The sequence below is a fragment of the Thunnus maccoyii genome, chromosome 12 (genome assembly GCF_910596095.1).
Source record: "Thunnus maccoyii chromosome 12, fThuMac1.1, whole genome shotgun sequence".
Taxonomy (NCBI): Eukaryota; Metazoa; Chordata; class Actinopteri; order Scombriformes; family Scombridae; genus Thunnus; species Thunnus maccoyii.
Genome location: NC_056544.1, coordinates 31733934 through 31753178, shown reverse-complemented (window position 1 = coordinate 31753178; position 19245 = coordinate 31733934). Strand labels below are relative to the sequence as shown.

The 19245-nt window shown below is 38.4% G+C and overlaps 2 protein-coding genes across 2 annotated transcripts; both read left to right on the top strand.

Annotated features, from left to right (window-relative positions):
• The first annotated feature begins 2145 nt into the window (after positions 1 to 2145).
• On the top strand, positions 2146 to 3970 carry LOC121909285 (tripartite motif-containing protein 16-like). Its single transcript, XM_042429755.1, has one exon. It carries the CDS (start codon positions 2234 to 2236, stop codon positions 3902 to 3904), a length of 1671 nt encoding a protein of 556 aa, XP_042285689.1. The 5' UTR covers positions 2146 to 2233; the 3' UTR covers positions 3905 to 3970.
• A 7529-nt stretch (positions 3971 to 11499) lies between these two features.
• On the top strand, positions 11500 to 13289 carry LOC121908901 (tripartite motif-containing protein 16-like). The gene has a single exon (XM_042429211.1). The coding sequence runs from the start codon at positions 11581 to 11583 to the stop codon at positions 13255 to 13257; it is 1677 nt and encodes a 558-aa protein (XP_042285145.1). The 5' UTR covers positions 11500 to 11580; the 3' UTR covers positions 13258 to 13289.
• Positions 13290 to 19245: the final 5956 nt, after the last annotated feature.

The following is a 19245-nucleotide window of genomic DNA, read 5'->3' as shown; positions in this document are numbered from 1 at the left end:
ACAGCTGAGCTGAGAGCTCAGGAAGCTTCATACTGTATAAGATGATCTGATGAACCATTCAGAGATTAATGGACTAGCAGTAATACTTTGAAGTCAATTATTTGACAAACTGGCAACCACTGTAGTGATCTGTGAACTGGAGTAATATGCTCTGCTTTTTTTAGTCTTTGTGTTCAACCGGATCTGTCTGACTGCTTTCTTACAGAAACCTGAGAAAAGTCCATTACAGTCGTCCAGCCTGCTGCAGACAAAGGCTTCAACATGAAATCTCTGATCCATTAGATGTTCTTTAGATGGTAAAATGCTGATTTTGTGACAGACTTAATGAAATTTAGATCTGAATCCAAGACAACTCCTGCTCAAAAAGAAATCAGTTGTTATCCAGCTACGTTCTCCTCTGAAACACATGGAAACACATTTTGCTTTATAATTATAATGACAAGAGTCCACTGATTAACAGTTTTATGTGCAATTTTAATGCAAACACTGTTGACTGAACAGCTCTATTCAGAACAAGACTCTTACCTCTCTCGTCCTGATTGGACGTTGCTGTTACTTTGATAGACTATTTGTATTCATGTCTCTAGAATCAAGTGGTCTGTAAGTTGTGCTAACGATGGTCTTTTGACTGAAACGATCACTTTTTATCACATTTGTTCAATAGATTCTTTTGCATCTTAAGAGCCTCCTTTATATTGGGATTGTTTTCAGAAAAATCAAAGGAATAAGCAAACCTGGGAGAAGTTTGATTTCAGCTCTGCCCTTTTATAAGTTTCTATATTACTCTGATATTTATGTCCAAAATAATTGAGCTGTACCTGGATGACTGCCAGAATGTGTCTTGGTTAAAGGTGATCTGTGTAGTCACAAACCTACCTGAAGTTTTTTATGTTGTATGGCTGAGTTCTCTTAAGGCCTTATATGCAATCTGTTGCAGTGTCGCCCTCACACCGAAGCCCACCAGTGCCTAATTACATCTTTTAAATAAAAATCTGAAATCAAAGCCTTTATTAGTGATTATTATTAGTCTTTATTGGTGGTATGATTATGATCCTCACTGACTGGAGCTTTGACTTGATTTTTTTCCTCCTTTATTTCAACATAAAATGACTCAATTTTTACAGTTTTATTCAAAACGTTCTGGTTTATTTTGCAGTAATGCAATAGCTACTGAAGTTCAAGTTGAACACAGTGTGTTTGAAGCAGGTTTTATTTCACGTTGATGCTTTAATGTGAAACATTTTCTTCACAATGATCAATAAAGTTTTAATACTGTACTGGGATGATGAAAATAAACGCTTGATTTGTCATAAGAAAACTAAAAGGATCATATTCATCAAATGTAAACAACAGTATATCCACTTTTCAAATTCATCAATTCATACTGATCAACAAATTAACTCCATCAGCTGATCTGGTTCATTCATGTTCTTTGGGAGGTTGTTAATGTTTGTTTAAATCCGTCTGAATCTGAATGATATTCTCAATTTGACCTGTTTTCAAAGAAGTTTATTAAATGTGTGAGAAAATGATCAGAAAGCCATTAAATTATTCATTCATACTTTAATAACTCCCTGTTGTCAGTCAACTGGTTTTTAATCAATACATATTAACTGATATGATTTTAAGGAAGAGTTAGAGAAATACGGAGCCATAACCAAAACCTGACATGTCAACAAGTATTTTACAGCTAAATACAAAAATGTTTTAAATGGTGAGCAGGTTTTAACTGGGACTTCGCTGCAAATGAGGAAACACAGTTTTAATTCACAGTAATGCTCCTCGTCCTGATAACCTTCCCTGTTCTTTCAAACACAACAAACTCCACTCTGTGAACTGGGGAGTCATCTCAGATCTTAAGAACAGTTTGTCACCAGAAAGCAAACGTGACCAGTGTTTTTAAATGAGAAATGAGCTCCATTGTAGACAAAAAAGGTTAAAACACACAGTATCTCTTAAAAATTGCTCCTCTTCCTGGAATGAATCAGTGCTTGATAACTCCTCCCTCTTCTTCCTGCTCTCAAACACAACAAGCTCCACTCTGTGCTCATATTTCCTTGTTCCCTCCCCTTCAGATCTACAGTTTGACGATGGGTTTAACCAACATGTAATGTAGTGCAAGAGCTGTCAGGCTGCATTCACTGCAGGAACGCATGTTGTTCAGATCAGAGCTCAAATTTGTTTCACTTCTCAGGAAGTGAAACTCAAACAGTCGTTGCCACTGAGAGCTGAAATGGAGCAGAAAGGAGTTCAGCTGGACAAAGAAACCTTCTCTTGTTCGATCTGTCTGGATCTACTGAAGGATCCGGTGACTATTCCCTGTGGACACAGCTACTGCATGAACTGTATTAAAGGCTTCTGGGATGAAGAGGATCAGAGGAAGATCTACAGCTGCCCTCAGTGCAGACAGACCTTCACACCGAGGCCTGTCCTGGTGAAAAACACCATGTTAGCAGCTTTAGTGGAGCAGCTGAAGAAGACTGGACTCCAAGCTGCTCCTGCTGATCACTGCTATGCTGGACCTGAAGATGTGGCCTGTGATGTCTGCACTGGGAGGAAGCTGAAAGCCCTCAAGTCCTGTTTGACTTGTCTGATCTCTTACTGTGAGAATCACCTCCAGCCTCACTATGATGCACCTCTATTAAAGAAACACAAGCTGGTCGACCCCTCAGAGAAGCTCCAGGAGAACATCTGCTCTCGTCATGATGAGGTGATGAAGATGTTCTGCCGTACTGATCAGCAGATTATCTGTTATCTCTGCCCTGTGGATGAACATAAAGGCCACAACACAGTCTCAGCTGCAGTAGAAAGGACTGAGAGGCAGAGAGAGCTCGAGGTGAGTCGACAAAACATCCAGCAGAGAATCCAGGACAGAGAGAAAGATGTGAAGCTGCTTCAACAGGAGGTGGAGGCCGTCAGTCGCTCTGCTGATAAAGCAGTGGAGGACAGTGAGAAGATCTTCACTGAGCTGATCCGTCTCATCCAGAAAAGAAGCTCTGATGTGAAGCAGCAGATCAGATCCCAGCAGGAAACTGAAGTGAGTCGAGTCAAAGAGCTTCAGGAGAAGCTGGAGCAGGAGATCACTGCGCTGAAGAGGAAAGACGCTGAACTGAAGCAGTTCTCACACACAGAGGATCACAACCAGTTTCTACACAACTACCCCTCACTGTCACAACTCAGTGAACCTACAGACTCATCCAGCATCAATATCCGTCCTCTGAGATACTTTGAGGATGTGACAGCAGCTGTGTCAGAGCTCAGAGATAAACTACAGGACATCCTGAGGGAGAAATGGACAAACATCTCACTGACAGTGACTGAAGTGGACGTTTTACTGTCACAACGAGAGCCCAAGACCAGAACTGAGTTCTTAAAATATTCACGTAAAATCACTCTGGATCCAAACACAGCAAACACATATGTGTTATTATCTGAAGGGAACAGAAAAGCAAAAATGAATCAACCACGGTCTTATTCTCGTCACCCAGACAGATTCACTTATTGGTGTCAGGTTCTGAGCAGAGAGAGTCTGACTGGACGTTGTTACTGGGAGGTGGAGTGGAGAGGTGGAGGAGTTCGTGTAGCAGTCGCATACAAAGATATCAGCAGAGCAGGAGACTCGGACGAATGTAGATTTGGACGCAACAACAAATCTTGGGCTTTACATTGTGACACTAACAGTTATGAATTTTGGTTCAACAATATGTCAACTCCTGTCTCAGGTCCTGGTTCCTCCAGAGTAGCAGTGTACCTGGATCACAGAGCAGGTATTCTGTCCTTCTACAGCGTCTCTGAAACCATGACTCTCCTCCACAGAGTCCAGACCACATTCACTCAGCCTCTCTATGCTGGACTTCATCTTTGTTATATTGGAGGCACAGCTGAGTTGTGTGAACTCAAATAGACAGAAGTCATTTCAGACTTCATGTGTCAGATTCTGTTGTAATTCTTCATTTTTTTGTCTCCATTGTTTCTGAGAGCTCGTTGCTGTGGTGTTTCTGAACTGAAGAGAGATCAGCTGTCAATCAAACTGGGATTATCAACACTTTTTTTTATTTTTCATTAATTGTATTGTTTTCAGTTTCTTTAAAATTCACTTTTTCCTGTGTGTTTTTATCCATGGAGGCTATCGCTGCTCATGATGACGTCTTTTACCTTCACTGACGTTTCTTCAGATGAAAATATAAACTTCTCTTTGTTCTAAATGTTAGTTTCATGTTTGTATTGATGTATTTGTGTGCTGTTGTTTCTTAAACAGAGAAAACAGCAGAACTTCCTTCATCATAGATATTTTGTTCTCATCACTTTGTAAATTCATAAAGAAATGTACAATCAAACTGTAATTATCATGATAATAATCATTTATCATGTTCTTGTACATAGCTGACATTCTGGGTTAAACTAACTGATTGTGTGGATGAAGTGAATCTGAACATGAAATCATTGAACGAGAGTCATTTAACAGACTTTACTGACTGGATGTGTGAACAATCTGAAGCTTTATATAATCAATAAAGATGTTTTTTCAACAATGAGCAAAGTATTTTCTTCTGTCTTCATCTCAGGATCTCATTCAAAGCTTCTGGAGAAAATGTGAAACTAAAATGAGAGTTTATTTGAGGAAGTTTTCCTCCTGAAAAACCACAAAGTACAGAGTTCATGTTCAGAGCAGACAAACGTTTGTCCGTCAGTCTCTGTACTTTCAGCTTTCTTCACTAAAGCAGCTTTGTCACAGAGAAAAGAGCAGAGTTTTCTATCACTTGTTGCTTTTAACAAACAAGATTTTCTTTGTGCATTTAGTTGATAAAGTCTTTGTTATACAGGCCTAAAAAACTGGAAAATAGTAAGAATTCATTTGATCGAGTTTGGGTGGGAAGAAGTTTTGTTGCGTCCTGACAAACATAAAACAACAGATATTGTGTCGTTGTGAACTTGAGGTCATTTAAATTTATTTTTATGTAGATGAAAGTTGAGAATGAGGCTGTCATGTTGGTTCAGTGTTTAGTTCTGTCACCTCACAGAGAGACGGTCCTGCTAACAGGAACAGTTCGGACTTTTGTGAAAGGCAAAAGTAACTTTCACTCACAAACATACGAATAAAACTTTTTGTGAAACTTCTTTTGATTTTAAAATGCTGTTAAAGAGGTGTGTTCAGTTGGTTCAGAGTAGATCCTCGATGACTGCAGGACAGAAACTCTGTTCTCTGTCTGATTGGGTGAAATATTGTTGGTCATGATCACCTCATCTACCAACAGCAGAACGTCTCGGAGAGGATTTTGTTCCAATTTAACCAATTTATTTTCATTTTATCCATATTTATATATCAGATTGTTGGTAATTATTCCCAGAGATTTGATGATTTAACACAAATAAAAATTATAAGGATGTTTTTTAAAAGAATGTACAATACAGCAGCTGTCGGGTCAATCCATATGTCTGATTGGCTAATCCTTCATGTGATCAGTAATGTGATCACTTGAGTAAAAGTGATTTTTTACATGTTGCTGTGAGTAGGAGTACATCACTTGATAAAAGTGTCTTATTGTTCACACTCAGCCAGAAACTCTTTCACTCTGAAGTTTGTACTTGAGAGTTTTCTTAAGTGTCGTTCAGAGAAGTTTGATGAAGACGAGTTTGTAAAGTTTAAATCTAGACTTGATTCAAACTTCTTGTGACTAATTTTGTTCTGGGTGTAATCTCTCAATCCACAAACTGCTGCTGTGCTGAAGAGTTTTTGTAATTATATTAATTGGCAACAAAGAAATGCATCTAAAACAGTCATGATCAGTTTCCTGACAGCTGTGATTGGTCTATTGAACCATCACAGGTAACGTTACTCCACTTTTTCTACTGCAGAAGTCATTCAGGGATCATTTTATTAAAACTCTGCACATATGAGATGCTGAATTCAGTTTAATCGTAATAAACATCAGAAGGAAACAACATGTTCACTCAAGTTTTAAACCATGAAGACGCCATAATAGATGTTTGGTGAAGTCTTATGTTATTTCAAAGTTTTCTCAGTTGTCACTCAACCACTGAAAGTTACAGTTTCTACTAAAAAAACCTCATATTTGAGCAACAACAACAAATTAAACAAATGTAGGCTCTATCAAGTCCAGTCATAAAATAATTAACTTATAAACTGAACATATTTTTTACATCTGGTCTCATGTATTTCTCTGCCAGTCACTCAGATTTCAAGAAGTCAGAGAAATCACAGTCTGCAGCATCAAATCTCACATTCACAAGTTCTGTTTACAACTTGAAAGCTGATGTGAATAATATTTGTAGACTGGAAACTCTTCTCTCCCATCTTTCCCATGTGACCTGAATGCAGCATCAGTGTTACAGGATGTGACTTCTGTCAACAAACTGACACAGTGTGATATTACAGATATTTAAATCTGTCTTTACTGATATTGTCTGAAGCTGTTAAAGGCTCAGTGGAGTTTTTACACGTCTTCCTGCAGTGAACATCACAGCAGGTCAACAACTGAAATCTGAAAACTGATGCAGGACACAAGAGGGCGCCTTCATCCTGCTAACCAGGGATGTAGTGCAGGTTAAAGCTCCTCCACTCAGTCTGTCTGCAGTTTTAGTGAAGAACATGCTTTTAGACTGATTAAAAAACACCATGATAATAAGAATGCATCGTGTCATTCATCATGGTAAATGGTGTCAGATTGCTGTAAGTCATTGGTTGGTTAGTTAGCTACTTAATTAGTTATTTACATTGTGGAAACGTCCTTGGCTTAACCACATAGTGTTAAAAGCAACACAGGACGGCTGATGAGGAAAAACAGCAGAGAACAGAATCAACAAACAACATGATTAAAAGGGAGGGCCATTGAGAACAGCTCTGTTTTACAAGGACGCCCTGATTACAGTACATATAAAAGCAAACAAAAGTTACAGGTGTAGGGTAAAGTCCCTGCATATTTCGAAGGCAGACAGTACAAGCCTCAAACAACAGACCAACTCTTTCTTCAATCCCCCATTAATGCTGGCCAATAATATATAAGTGACACTCCTCACTGACCAGACCATTTAGATGACCTCCTGCCAACAGAAAGGATCAAATAATGAACCCCCATCTTCTGCATGGTCACCAAACCAGACCACTAACCCAAACCACCTTTGATCCTTCAGGCTACAAGAGCCAGCAAGATGGGAAGAGTAATTCGCACCCCAGTGTGAATTGATGGTACCATTTGGATAAACGACCCCCACCATTGGTTATCATAACTCATGTCTAGAAGCGAATCACACACAGAGACTATGCCCCAGTGACATACATATACACACACACACTCAAATGGCATGGACCCCTGCCATTTGCAGTCAACTCAAGAAGAACAGAGGACTGTAAAACCCATGAACTTACAAATGTAGTTTTAGATTTTGTCTAAGAACAATTAATATTGTATGTTAGTATGTGTGTATATTACAATATGTGTTATGTACTTTAGGTAGACTTTTATTCCACTGCCTTTAAGCCAAGAAATGTACCAGAAACACAATTCCATCATCCATGATAACCCTAACATCATGTTTAGTTTGACTCTCAGAACACTAATGTTACTTTCAAAAAAGCAAAATTAGGAATCATGTAATTGTTAAATTGTAAATACTTTGATTAAAAGAAATTCCTCCTGTCCACAGACAAGCGGGTACAATTTGTACTGACTCTGCTCCCCCAGAACTCTGCAACCCCTGGATTTGGCCAGGATGCACCTTCTGGGCAGGCAGACCGGAACTTTAAAACCGTGTCTTATCTGAGACTCTAAGCTGTTTTGTTTCTTTTTTGGCTGCTGCTTTTTGCTGGTTGCTGGTTCCTCTTGCTTTTGTCTTTGTCTTCTTGCTTTCTGCCATGCCGGTGGAAAGCTTGCATTTGGCTAGTCGACTTGCTTAAACCCTGGTGCTTTCATGATTTCTCATTTCAATTGGCAATTCTGAACTAAGCTGTTGTACCATTGATTTGACTCACTGCTTCTCAGGTAACAGTCATCTCATCTGTTTATCAGGTTTCCCGTTCCCTCTTGTCTCTTGTCTGTAAAATGTTGTAGTGTTTAGTACTTGTAGCTGTAGTATTAGTCATAAATGTGTATGTAACTAAAATGAAGTTGTTGGTGTTTTCTTGTGCTTGCATCTCAGGCACTTAACCTTAAAAAACTTTATACCCTTGCAAAATCATAATTAGGATAATTCTAATTGACCTCTCTTGTGTGGCCAAAAAGGAGGACTATGTCCCTATTATTATACCTACCCTAATATGAGTCATGTCACTGGACAAATAATTTCATGTTGGAGTTGTGCACAATAATAATTCATGATTCCCCCATAAAATCATAAAGCTATTTGAGTGTACAAATTCCTACATAGTATACAAAAACAAATCATATATAAGAACAACAGAAACAACAAAAGTACATAAAAACAATAAAAGAACACAAAAGTTACAGCATTAACAGATTATACAACAAAAAGCCCAAAGACATCAACGTAAGGGACAACATCAATTCAAAACCATGTGCATTCACATTGCTCTATGTCAGTCAAGAGAGATTTAAATTGATTTAAAAGGGCTTAGTTTCTCTGATTTTACAAGCCTCTGCAGATTGTTCCACTTGTGTGGAGTATAGTATTTAAAAGCCAGTTTCCCAATCTCAGTACTAACATGGTGATTTTTGAGGACCAAATAGTCTTGGGACCTAGTGCAGTGTGACATTGATCTGCAGTTAAAAAGACATGAGATACCCAGGAATTTTTCCAATAAGTGCTTTGTAAATAAACAGAATGCAGTGCTTTTCTCTTCTCACTGCCAATGACTGTCACCGAACTTTCTCATAAGGAATACAATGATGCGTTCTGAAGCCATCCCCAGTTATGAACCTAAGGGCGGAATGATAGATTGCATCGAGAGTGTTAAGAGTAGACAGGGGAGTGCATATAAATTATATCACCATAGTCCGTAACAGATAAAAAGGTTGACTGAACAATTTCTTTTCTGCAATTCTGGGTAATACATACCTTATTTCTATAAAAGAATGCCAGTTTTGCTTTTAAGGAATTAGTCAGTTCATTAATGTTTTTTGAAGCACAGCTTGTCATCAAGCCGGTCTTTCTCTCTTTCTATTGCTGTCCCATTAAGGGTAGTAATATTCATTTCAGTAGAACTACTTAGTCAGTTTTCTAGAAAACAGCATGCATTTTGTTTTATTTTTGTTCTGTTTGCATTTAGTTTAAAAGTAATTTAAGATCAATTAAATGTTTAAGTTTTGAACCATCCGGTCAACAGAGGGCACTATTGTATAGAGAATAGCGTCATCTGCATACAGACGAATTGTATTGTTTCTAATATTTTCTCCTAATTTATTTATAAAAATTGTGAATAAAAATGGCCCTAGAATAGAGCCCTGTGGCACACCTTTGTTAACACTCATAAAGGTGGCCTGATAGCCATCAGTCACAACAGCTTGAGTTCTACCATTGAGATAATTTGCAAACCAATTACAGGATTTTTCATCAAATCCAATAGATTCCAGGCATTTCAAAGAATTTGATGATCAAACAAAAATCTTAATCTACAATCTTTAAACTTCTCCTTTTTAGTGGCTTTCTTATAAATATAGTTCATATTCTCTGTACAATTAAAGTGTCCATGACTCACAGCTCCTAGATATTTAAAACTACTGACTAGTGGTGGAAAATAACTAAAAGTACCTAAGTTCAGTTTTGAGGTACTTGTACAGTACTTGAGTATTTCCATGTGATGCTACTTTATACTTCCACTCCACTGCATCTCAGAGGGAAATATTGTACTTTCTACTCCACTACATTTATTTGACAGCTTTAGTTACTTTTCAGATGAAGATTTGACACAATGGATAATATAACAAGCTTTTAAAATACAACACATTGTTAAAGATGAAACCAGTGGTTTCCAACCTTTTTGGCTTTTGACGTCTTACAAAAAGCAGTGTGTAGTCGGGGTCACATTTCACATGTCTATGAGTTGTTAACAGCTCCACCAAATAGTGATTTTTCCCTCTAAACTTCTCACATGCTTTCATTTCAATAAATGTTCAAATGATCCAATATTTCAGCAAAAATCAAAGATTAGAGAAAAAGTCCAAAAACTGAAAACAGATTTGTGTATCAGAACTTTGTTTTTTCTTCTTTCCTCTCCCATTAATCATCTCACCACCCCTCAGATTTATCTGCTGACCCTTTGGAGGGGCCCGACCCCTAGGTTGGGAACCACTGGACTAAACTAGCTAACTGTATATAAAGTAGTGTAAACTAGCTCCACCTCCAGCAGCTACAACAGTAACATGCTGCTCTAACACTGATGCTTCACTATTAATAATCTAATGATGTCATATATAATAATATATCAGTCAGAGGGACCAAACCACTACTTTTACTGCAATACTTTAACTACATCAAGCTCATAATACTTATGTACTTTTACTGCAATACTTTAACTACATCAAGCTCATAATACTTATGTACTTTTACTGCAATACTTTAACTACATCAAGCTCATAATACTTATGTACTTTTACTGCAATACTTTAACTACATCAAGCTCATAATACTTATGTACTTTTACTGCAATACTTTAACTACATCAAGCTCATAATACTTATGTACTTTTACTGTAGTAGGATTTTTCATGCATTTACTTGTAGTGGTATATCCACTTTTCAAATTCATCAATTCATACTGATCAACAAATTAACTCCATCAGCTGATCTGGTTCATTCATGTTCTTTGGGAGGTTGTTAATGTTTGTTTAAACCTGTCTGAATCTGAATGATATTCTCAATTTGACCTGTTTTCAAAGAAGTTTATTAAATGTGTGAGAAAATGATCAGAAAGCCATGAAATTATTCATTCATACTTTAATAACTCCCTGTTGTCAGTCAACTGGTTTTTAATCAATACATATTAACTGATATGATTTTAAGGAAGAGTTAGAGAAATATGGAGCCATAACCAAAACCTGACATGTCAACAAGTATTTTACAGCTAAATACAAAAATGTTTTAAATGGTGAGCAGGTTTTAACTGGGACTTCGCTGCAAATGAGGAAACACAGTTTTAATTCACAGTAATGCTCCTCGTCCTGATAACCTTCCCTGTTCTTTCAAACACAACAAACTCCACTCTGTGAACTGGGGAGTCATCTCAGATCTTAAGAACAGTTTGGCACCAGAAAGCAAACGTGACCAGTGTTTTTAAATGAGAAATGAGCTCCATTGTAGACAAATAAGGTTAAAACACACAGTATCTCTTTACAACTGCTCCTCTTCCTGGAATGGTTCAGTGCTTGATAACTCCTCCCTCTTCTTCCTGCTCTCAAACACAACAAGCTCCACTCTGCGCTCATATTTCCTTGTTCCCTCCCCTTCAGATCTACAGTTTGACGATGGGTTTAACCAACATGTAATGTAGTGCAAGAGCTGTCAGGCTGCATTCACTGCAGGAACGCATGTTGTTCAGATCAGAGCTCAAATTTGTTTCACTTCTCAGGAAGTGAAACTCAAACAGTCGTTGCCACTGAGAGCTGAAATGGAGCAGAAAGGAGTTCAGCTGGACCAAGAAACCTTCTCTTGTTCGATCTGTTTGGATCTACTGAAGGATCCGGTGACTATTCCCTGTGGACACAGCTACTGCATGAACTGTATTAAAACACACTGGGATGAAGAGGATCAGAGGAAGATCTACAGCTGCCCTCAGTGCAGACAGACCTTCACACCGAGGCCTGTCCTGGTGAAAAACACCATGTTAGCAGCTTTAGTGGAGCAGCTGAAGAAGACTGGACTCCAAGCTGCTCCTGCTGATCACTGCTATGCTGGACCTGAAGATGTGGCCTGTGATGTCTGCACTGGGAGGAAGCGGAAAGCCCTTAAGTCCTGTCTGACTTGTCTGATCTCTTACTGTGAGAAACACCTCCAGTTACATTATGAACTGCCTGCCTTTGAAAACCACAAGCTAGTCGACCCCTCCAAGAAGCTCCAGGAGAACATCTGCTCTCGTCATGATGAGGTGATGAAGATGTTCTGCCGTACTGATCAGCAGATTATCTGTTATCTCTGTTCTGTGGATGAACATAAAGGCCACGACACAGTCTCAGCTGCAGCAGAAAGGACTGAGAGGCAGAGAGAGCTCGAGGTGAGTCGACAACAAATCCAGCAGAGAATCCAGGACAGAGAGAAAGATGTGAAGCTGCTTCAACAGGAGGTGAAGGCCGTCAGTTGCTCTGCTGATAAAGCAGTGGAGGACAGTGAGAAGATCTTCACTGAGCTGATCCATCTCATCCAGAAAAGAAGCTCTGATGTGAAGCAGCAGATCAGATCCCAGCAGGAAACTGAAGTGAGTCGAGTCAAAGAGCTTCAGGAGAAGCTGGAGCAGGAGATCACTGAGCTGAAGAGGAAAGACGCTGAACTGAAGCAGCTCTCACACACAGAGGATCACAACCAGTTTCTACACAACTACCCCTCACTGTCACAACTCAGTGCATCTACAGACTCATCCAGCATCAATATCCGTCCTCTGAGATACTTTGAGGATGTGACAGCAGCTGTGTCAGAGCTCAGAGATAAACTACAGGACATCCTGAGGGAGAAATGGACAAACATCTCACTGACAGTGACTGAAGTGGACGTTTTACTGTCACAACGAGAGCCCAAGACCAGAACTGAGTTCTTAAAATATTCACGTAAAATCACTCTGGATCCAAACACAGCAAACACATATGTGTTATTATCTGAAGGGAACAGAAAAGCAAAAATGAATCAACCACGGTCTTATTCTAGTCACCCAGACAGATTCACTTATTGGCGTCAGGTCCTGAGCAGAGAGAGTCTGACTGGACGTTGTTACTGGGAGGTGGAGTGGAGCGGGAGAGGACTTCGTGTAGCAGTCGCATACAAAGATATCAGCAGAGCAGGAGACTCGGACGAATGTAGATTTGGACGCAACAACAAATCTTGGGCTTTACATTGTGACACTAACAGTTATGAATTTTGGTTCAACAATATCTCAACTCCTGTCTCAGGTCCTGGTTCCTCCAGAGTAGGAGTGTACCTGGATCACAGAGCAGGTATTCTGTCCTTCTACAGCGTCTCTGAAACCATGACTCTCCTCCACAGAGTCCAGACCACATTCACTCAGCCTCTCTATGCTGGACTTCATTTTTGTTTTCCTTATGATGAAGACACAGCTGACTTCTGTAAATTCAAATAGACAGAAGTCATTTCAGACTTCATGTGTCAGATTCTGTTGTAATTCTTCATTTTTTTGTCTCCATTGTTTCTGAGAGCTCGTTGCTGTGGTGTTTCTGAACTAAACAGAGATCAGCTGTCAGTCAAACTGGGATTATCAACACTTTATTTTCTGTTGTTGTGTTGATGTTTTCAGTTTCTTTAAAATTCACTTCTTCCTGTGTGTTTTTATCCATGGAGGCTATCGCTGCTCATGATGACGTCTTTAACCTTCACTGACGTTTCTTCAGATGAAAATATAAACTTCTCTTTGTTCTAAATGTTAGTTTCATGTTTGTATTGATGTGTTTGTGTGCTGTTGTTTCTTAAACAGAGAAAACAGCAGAACTTCCTTCATCATAGATATTTTGTTCTCATCACTTTGTAAATTCATAAAGAAATGTCCAATCAAACTGTAATTATCATGATAATAATCATTTATTATGTTCTTGTACATTCTGGGTTAAACTAACTGATTGTGTGGATGAAGTGAATCTGAACATGAAATCATTGAACAAGAGTCATTTAACAGACTTTACTGATTGGATGTGTGAACAATCTGAAGCTTTACATAATCAATAAAGATGTTTTTTCAACAGTGAGCAAAGTATTTTCTTCTGTCTTCATCTCAGGATCTCATTCAAAGCTTCTGGAGAAAATGTGAAACTAAAATGAGAGTTTATTTGAGGAAGTTTTCCTCCTGAAAAACCACAAAGTGCAGAGTTCATGTTCAGAGCAGACAAACGTTTGTCAGTCAGTCTCTGTACTTTCAGCTTTCTTCACTAAAGCAGCTTTGTCACAGAGAAAAGAGCAGAGTTTTCTATCACTTGTTGCTTTTAACCAACAAGATTTTCTTTGTGCATTTAGTTGATAAAGTCTTTGTTATACAGGCCTAAAAAACTGGAAAATAGTAAGAATTCATTTGATCGAGTTTGGGTGGGAAGAAGTTTTGTTGCGTCCTGACAAACATAAAACAACAGATATTGTGTCGTTGTGAACTTGAGGTCATTTAAATTTATTTTTATGTAGATGAAAGTTGAGAATGAGGCTGTCATGTTGGTTCAGTGTTTAGTTCTGTCACCTCACAGAGAGACGGTCCTGCTAACAGGAACAGTTCGGACTTTTGTGAAAGGTAAAAGTAACTTTTACTCACAAACATACGAATAAAACTTTTTGTGAAACTTCTTTTGATTTTAAAATGCTGTTAAAGAGGTGTGTTCAGTTGGTTCAGAGTAGATCCTCGATGACTGCAGGACAGAAACTCTGTTCTCTGTCTGATTGGATGAAATATTGTTGGTCATGATCACCTCATCTACCAACTGTAGGATGTCTCAGAGAGGATTTTGTTCCAATTTAACCAATTTATTTTCATTTTATCCATATTTATATATCAGATTGTTGGTAATTATTCCCAGAGATTTGATGATTTAACACAAATAAAAATTATAAGGATGTTTTTTAAAAGAATGTACAATACAGCAGCTGTCGGGTCAATCCATATGTCTGATTGGCTAATCCTTCATGTGATCAGTCATGTGATCACTTGAGTAAAAGTGATTTTTTACATGTTGCTGTGAGTAGGAGTACATCACTTGATAAAAGTGTCTTATTGTTCACACTCAGCCAGAAACTCTTTCACCCTGAAGTTTGTACTTGAGAGTTTTCTTAAGTGTCGTTCAGAGAAGTTTGATGAAGCCGAGTTTGTAAAGTTTAAATCTAGACTTGATTCAAACTTCTTGTGACTAATTTTGTTTTGGGTGTAATCTCTCAATCCACAAACTGCTGCTGTGCTGAAGAGTTTTTGTAATTATATTAATTGGCAACAAAGAAATGCATCTAAAACAGTCATGATCAGTTTCCTGACAGCTGTGATTGATCTATTGAACCATCACAGGTAACGTTACTCCACCTTTTCTACTGCAGAAGTCATTCAGGGATCATTTTATTAAAACTCTGCACATATGAGATGCTGAATTCAGTTTAATCGTAATAAATATCAGAAGGAAACAACATGTTCACTCAAGTTTTAAACCATGAAGACGCCATAATAGATGTTTGGTGAAGATTAATGTTGTTTCAAAGTTTTCTCAGTTGTCACTCAACCACTGAAAGTTACAGTTTTTACTAAAACACTCATATTTGAGCAAAAACAACAAATTAAACAAATGTAGGCTCTATCAAGTCCAGTCATAAAATAATTAACTTATAAACTGAACATATTATTTACATCTGGTCTCATGTATTTCTCTGCCAGTCACTCAGATTTCAAGAAGTCAGAGAAATCACAGCCTGCAGCATCAAATCTCACATTCACAAGTTCTGTTTACAACCTGAAAGCTGATGTGAATAATATTTGTAGACTGGAAACTCTTCTCTCCCATCTTCCCCATGTGACCTGAATGCAGCATCAGTGTCACAGGATGTGACTTCTGTCAACAAACTGAAACAGTGTGATATTACAGATATTTAAATCTGTCTCTACTGATATTGTCTGAAGCTGTTAAAGGCTCAGTGGAGTTTTTACACGTCTTCCTGCAGTGAACATCACAGCAGGTCAACAACTGAAATCTGAAAACTGATGCAGGACACAAGAGGGCGCCTTCATCCTGCTAACCAGGGATGTAGTGCAGGTTAAAGCTCCTCCACTCAGTCTGTCTGCAGTTTTAGTGAAGAACATGCTTTTAGACTGATTAAAAAACACCATGATAATAAGAATGCATTGTGTCATTCATCATGGTAAATGGTGTCAGATTGCTGTAAGTCATTGGTTGGTTAGTTAGCTACTTAATTAGTTATTTACATTGTGGAAACGTCCTTGGCTTAACCACATAGTGTTAAAAGCAACACAGGACGGCTGATGAGGAAAAACAGCAGAGAACAGAATCAACAAACAACATGATTAAAAGGGAGGGCCATTGAGAACAGCTCTGTTTTACATGGACGCCCTGATTACAGTACATATAAAAGCAAACAAAAGTTACAGGTGTAGGGTAAAGTCCCTGCATATTTCGAAGGCAGACAGTACAAGCCTCAAACAACAGACCAACTCTTTCTTCAATCCCCCATTAATGCTGGCCAATAATATATAAGTGAAACTCCTCACTGACCAGACCATTTAGATGACCTCCTGCCAACAGAAAGGATCAAATAATGAACCCCCATCTTCTGCATGGTCACCAAACCAGACCACTAACCCAAACCACCTTTGATCCTTCAGGCTACAAGAGCCAGAAAGATGGGAAGAGCAATTCGCACCCCAATGTGAATTGATGGTACCATTTGGATAAACGACCCCCACCATTGGTTATCATAACTCATGTCTAGAAGCGAATCACACACAGAGACTATGCCCCAGTGACATACATATACACACACACACTCAAATGGCATGGATCCCTGCCATTTGCAGTCAACTCAAGAAGAACAGAGGACTGTAAAACCCATGAACTTACAAATGTAGTTTTAGATTTTGTCTAAGAACAATTAATATTGTATGTTAGTATGTGTGTATATTACAATATGTGTTATGTACTTTAGGTAGACTTTTATTCCACTGCCTTTAAGCCAAGAAATGTACCAGAAACACAATTCCATCATCCATGATAACCCTAACATCATGTTTAGTTTGACTCTCAGAACACTAATGTTACTTTCAAAAAAGCAAAATTAGGAATCATGTAATTGTTAAATTGTAAATACTTTGATTAAACGAAATTCCTCCTGTCCACAGATAAGCGGGTACAATTTGTACTGACTCTGCTCCCCCAGAACTCTGCAACCCCTGGATTTGGCCAGGATGCACCTTCTGGGCAGGCAGACCGAAACTTTAAAACCATGTCTTATCTGAGACTCTAAGCTGTTTTGTTTCTTTTTTGGCTGCTGTTTTTTGCTGGTTGCTGGTTCCTCTTGCTTTTGTCTTTGTCTTCTTGCTTTCTGCCATGCCGGTGGAAAGCTTGCATTTGGCTAGTCTTAAGATGTGACTTAGAACAACAGGAGGTGAAACCTCAGAATCTAGAGTCATGAGTTGAGGATCAAGCCTTGGAGAGCATGAGAGCGTAAACCAGGAGCTCTCTCCCAATGGGAACTTTTCAAGTGCGGACTGGCCAACTCACTCATCATTACAAGATCCAGACTCCAGCTCCTCACCCCAGTAAATCGGACTCCATTCTCCACAAGAGGCCACCTCAGGGAGCAAGCAAGTATTCGTACAAAACCTTCATCGACTTGTTTAAACCCTGGTGCTTTCATGATTTCTCATTTCAATTGGCAATTCTGAACTCAGTTGTGGTACCATTGATTTGACTCACTGCTTCTCAGGTAACAGTCATCTCATCTGTTTATCAGGTTTCCCTTTCCCTCTTGTCTCTTGTCTGTAAAATGTTGTAGTGTTTGGTACTTGTAGCTGTAGTATTAGTCATAAATGTGTATGTAACTAAAGTGAAGTTGTTGGTGTTTTCTTGTGCTTGCATCTCAGGCACTTAACCTTAAAAAACTTTATACCCTTGCAAAATCATAATTAGGATAATTCTAATTGACCTCTCTTGTGTGGCCAAAAAGGAGGACTATTTCCCTATTATTATACCTACCCTAATATGAGTCATGTCACTGGACAAATAATTTCATGTTGGAGTTGTGCACAATAATAATTCATGATTCCCCCATAAAATCATAAAGCTAATAAAAGAACACAAAAGTTACAGCATTAACAGATTATACAACAAACGGCCCAAAGACATCAACGTAAGGGACAACATCAATTCAAAACCATGTGCATTCACATTGCTCTATGTCAGTCAAGAGAGATTTAAATTGATTTAAAAGGGCTTAGTTTCTCTGATTTTACAAGCCTCTGCAGATTGTTCCACTTGTGTGGAGTATAGTATTTAAAAGCCAGTTTCCCAATCTCAGTACTAACATGGTGATTTTTGAGGACCAAATAGTCTTGGGACCTAGTGCAGTGTGACATTGATCTGCAGTTAAAAAGACATGAGATACCCAGGAATTTTTCCAATAAGTGCTTTGTAAATAAACAGAATGCAGTGCTTTTCTCTTCTCACTGCCAATGACTGTCACCGAACTTTCTCATAAGGAATACAATGATGCGTTCTGAAGCCATCCCCAGTTATGAACCTAAGGGCGGAATGATAGATTGCATCAGGAGTGTTAAGAGTAGACAGGGGAGTGCATATAAATTATATCACCATAGTCCATAACGGATAAAAAGGTTGACTGAACAATTTCTTTTCTGCAATTCTGGGTAATACATACCTTATTTCTATAAAAGAATGCCAGTTTTGCTTTTAAGGAATTAGTCAGTTCATTAATGTTTTTTGAAGCACAGCTTGTCATCAAGCCGGACACCAAGGAGGACACTCTTTACTCTTTACTGCAATACTTTAACTACATCAAGCTCATAATACTTATGTACTTTTACTGTAGTAGGATTTTTCATGCATTTACTTGTAGTGGAGTATTTTTACATTGCTGTATTTGTACTTTTACTGCAGTAAAGGATCTGAGTACTTCTTCCAGCGCTGCTGCAGACAGTTTCTACAGAGGATCATGTGACTGTCAAAGGTCGACATTTATCAGCTGAGTGTTGCTGGGTGTGTTGCTTGATAAGATGAGCTCTCTGGTTTTACCTGCTTTTATTTCAAACACACTCTCCTCACAGAACTGCTGCAGAGAAACTACATGATTAAAATATGTGAAATCTGTTGCAGTGTTGCCCTCACAAAGAAGACCACCAGTGCTGTATTATCAGCAGACTTCAGGCACTTAAAGTGTGAGTCTGTGGATTTTAAACTCTTTGGTATTCAAAAAAACAACAAATGAGATTGAGGTACGTCTGTGTTCAGAGGAATCATCTCTGACAGCCAAACTTTTACAGACACTTGAGGATTACATCTTTTAAATAAAAAGCTGAAATTAAAGCCTTTATTAGTGATTATTATTAAAGTCTTTATTGTTG

Coding starts and splice junctions, on each gene's coding strand:
- LOC121908901 (XM_042429211.1), top strand. CDS start 11,581: ATGGAGCAGAAAGGAGTTCAGCTGGACCAAGAAACCTTCTCTTGTTCG.
- LOC121909285 (XM_042429755.1), top strand. CDS start 2,234: ATGGAGCAGAAAGGAGTTCAGCTGGACAAAGAAACCTTCTCTTGTTCG.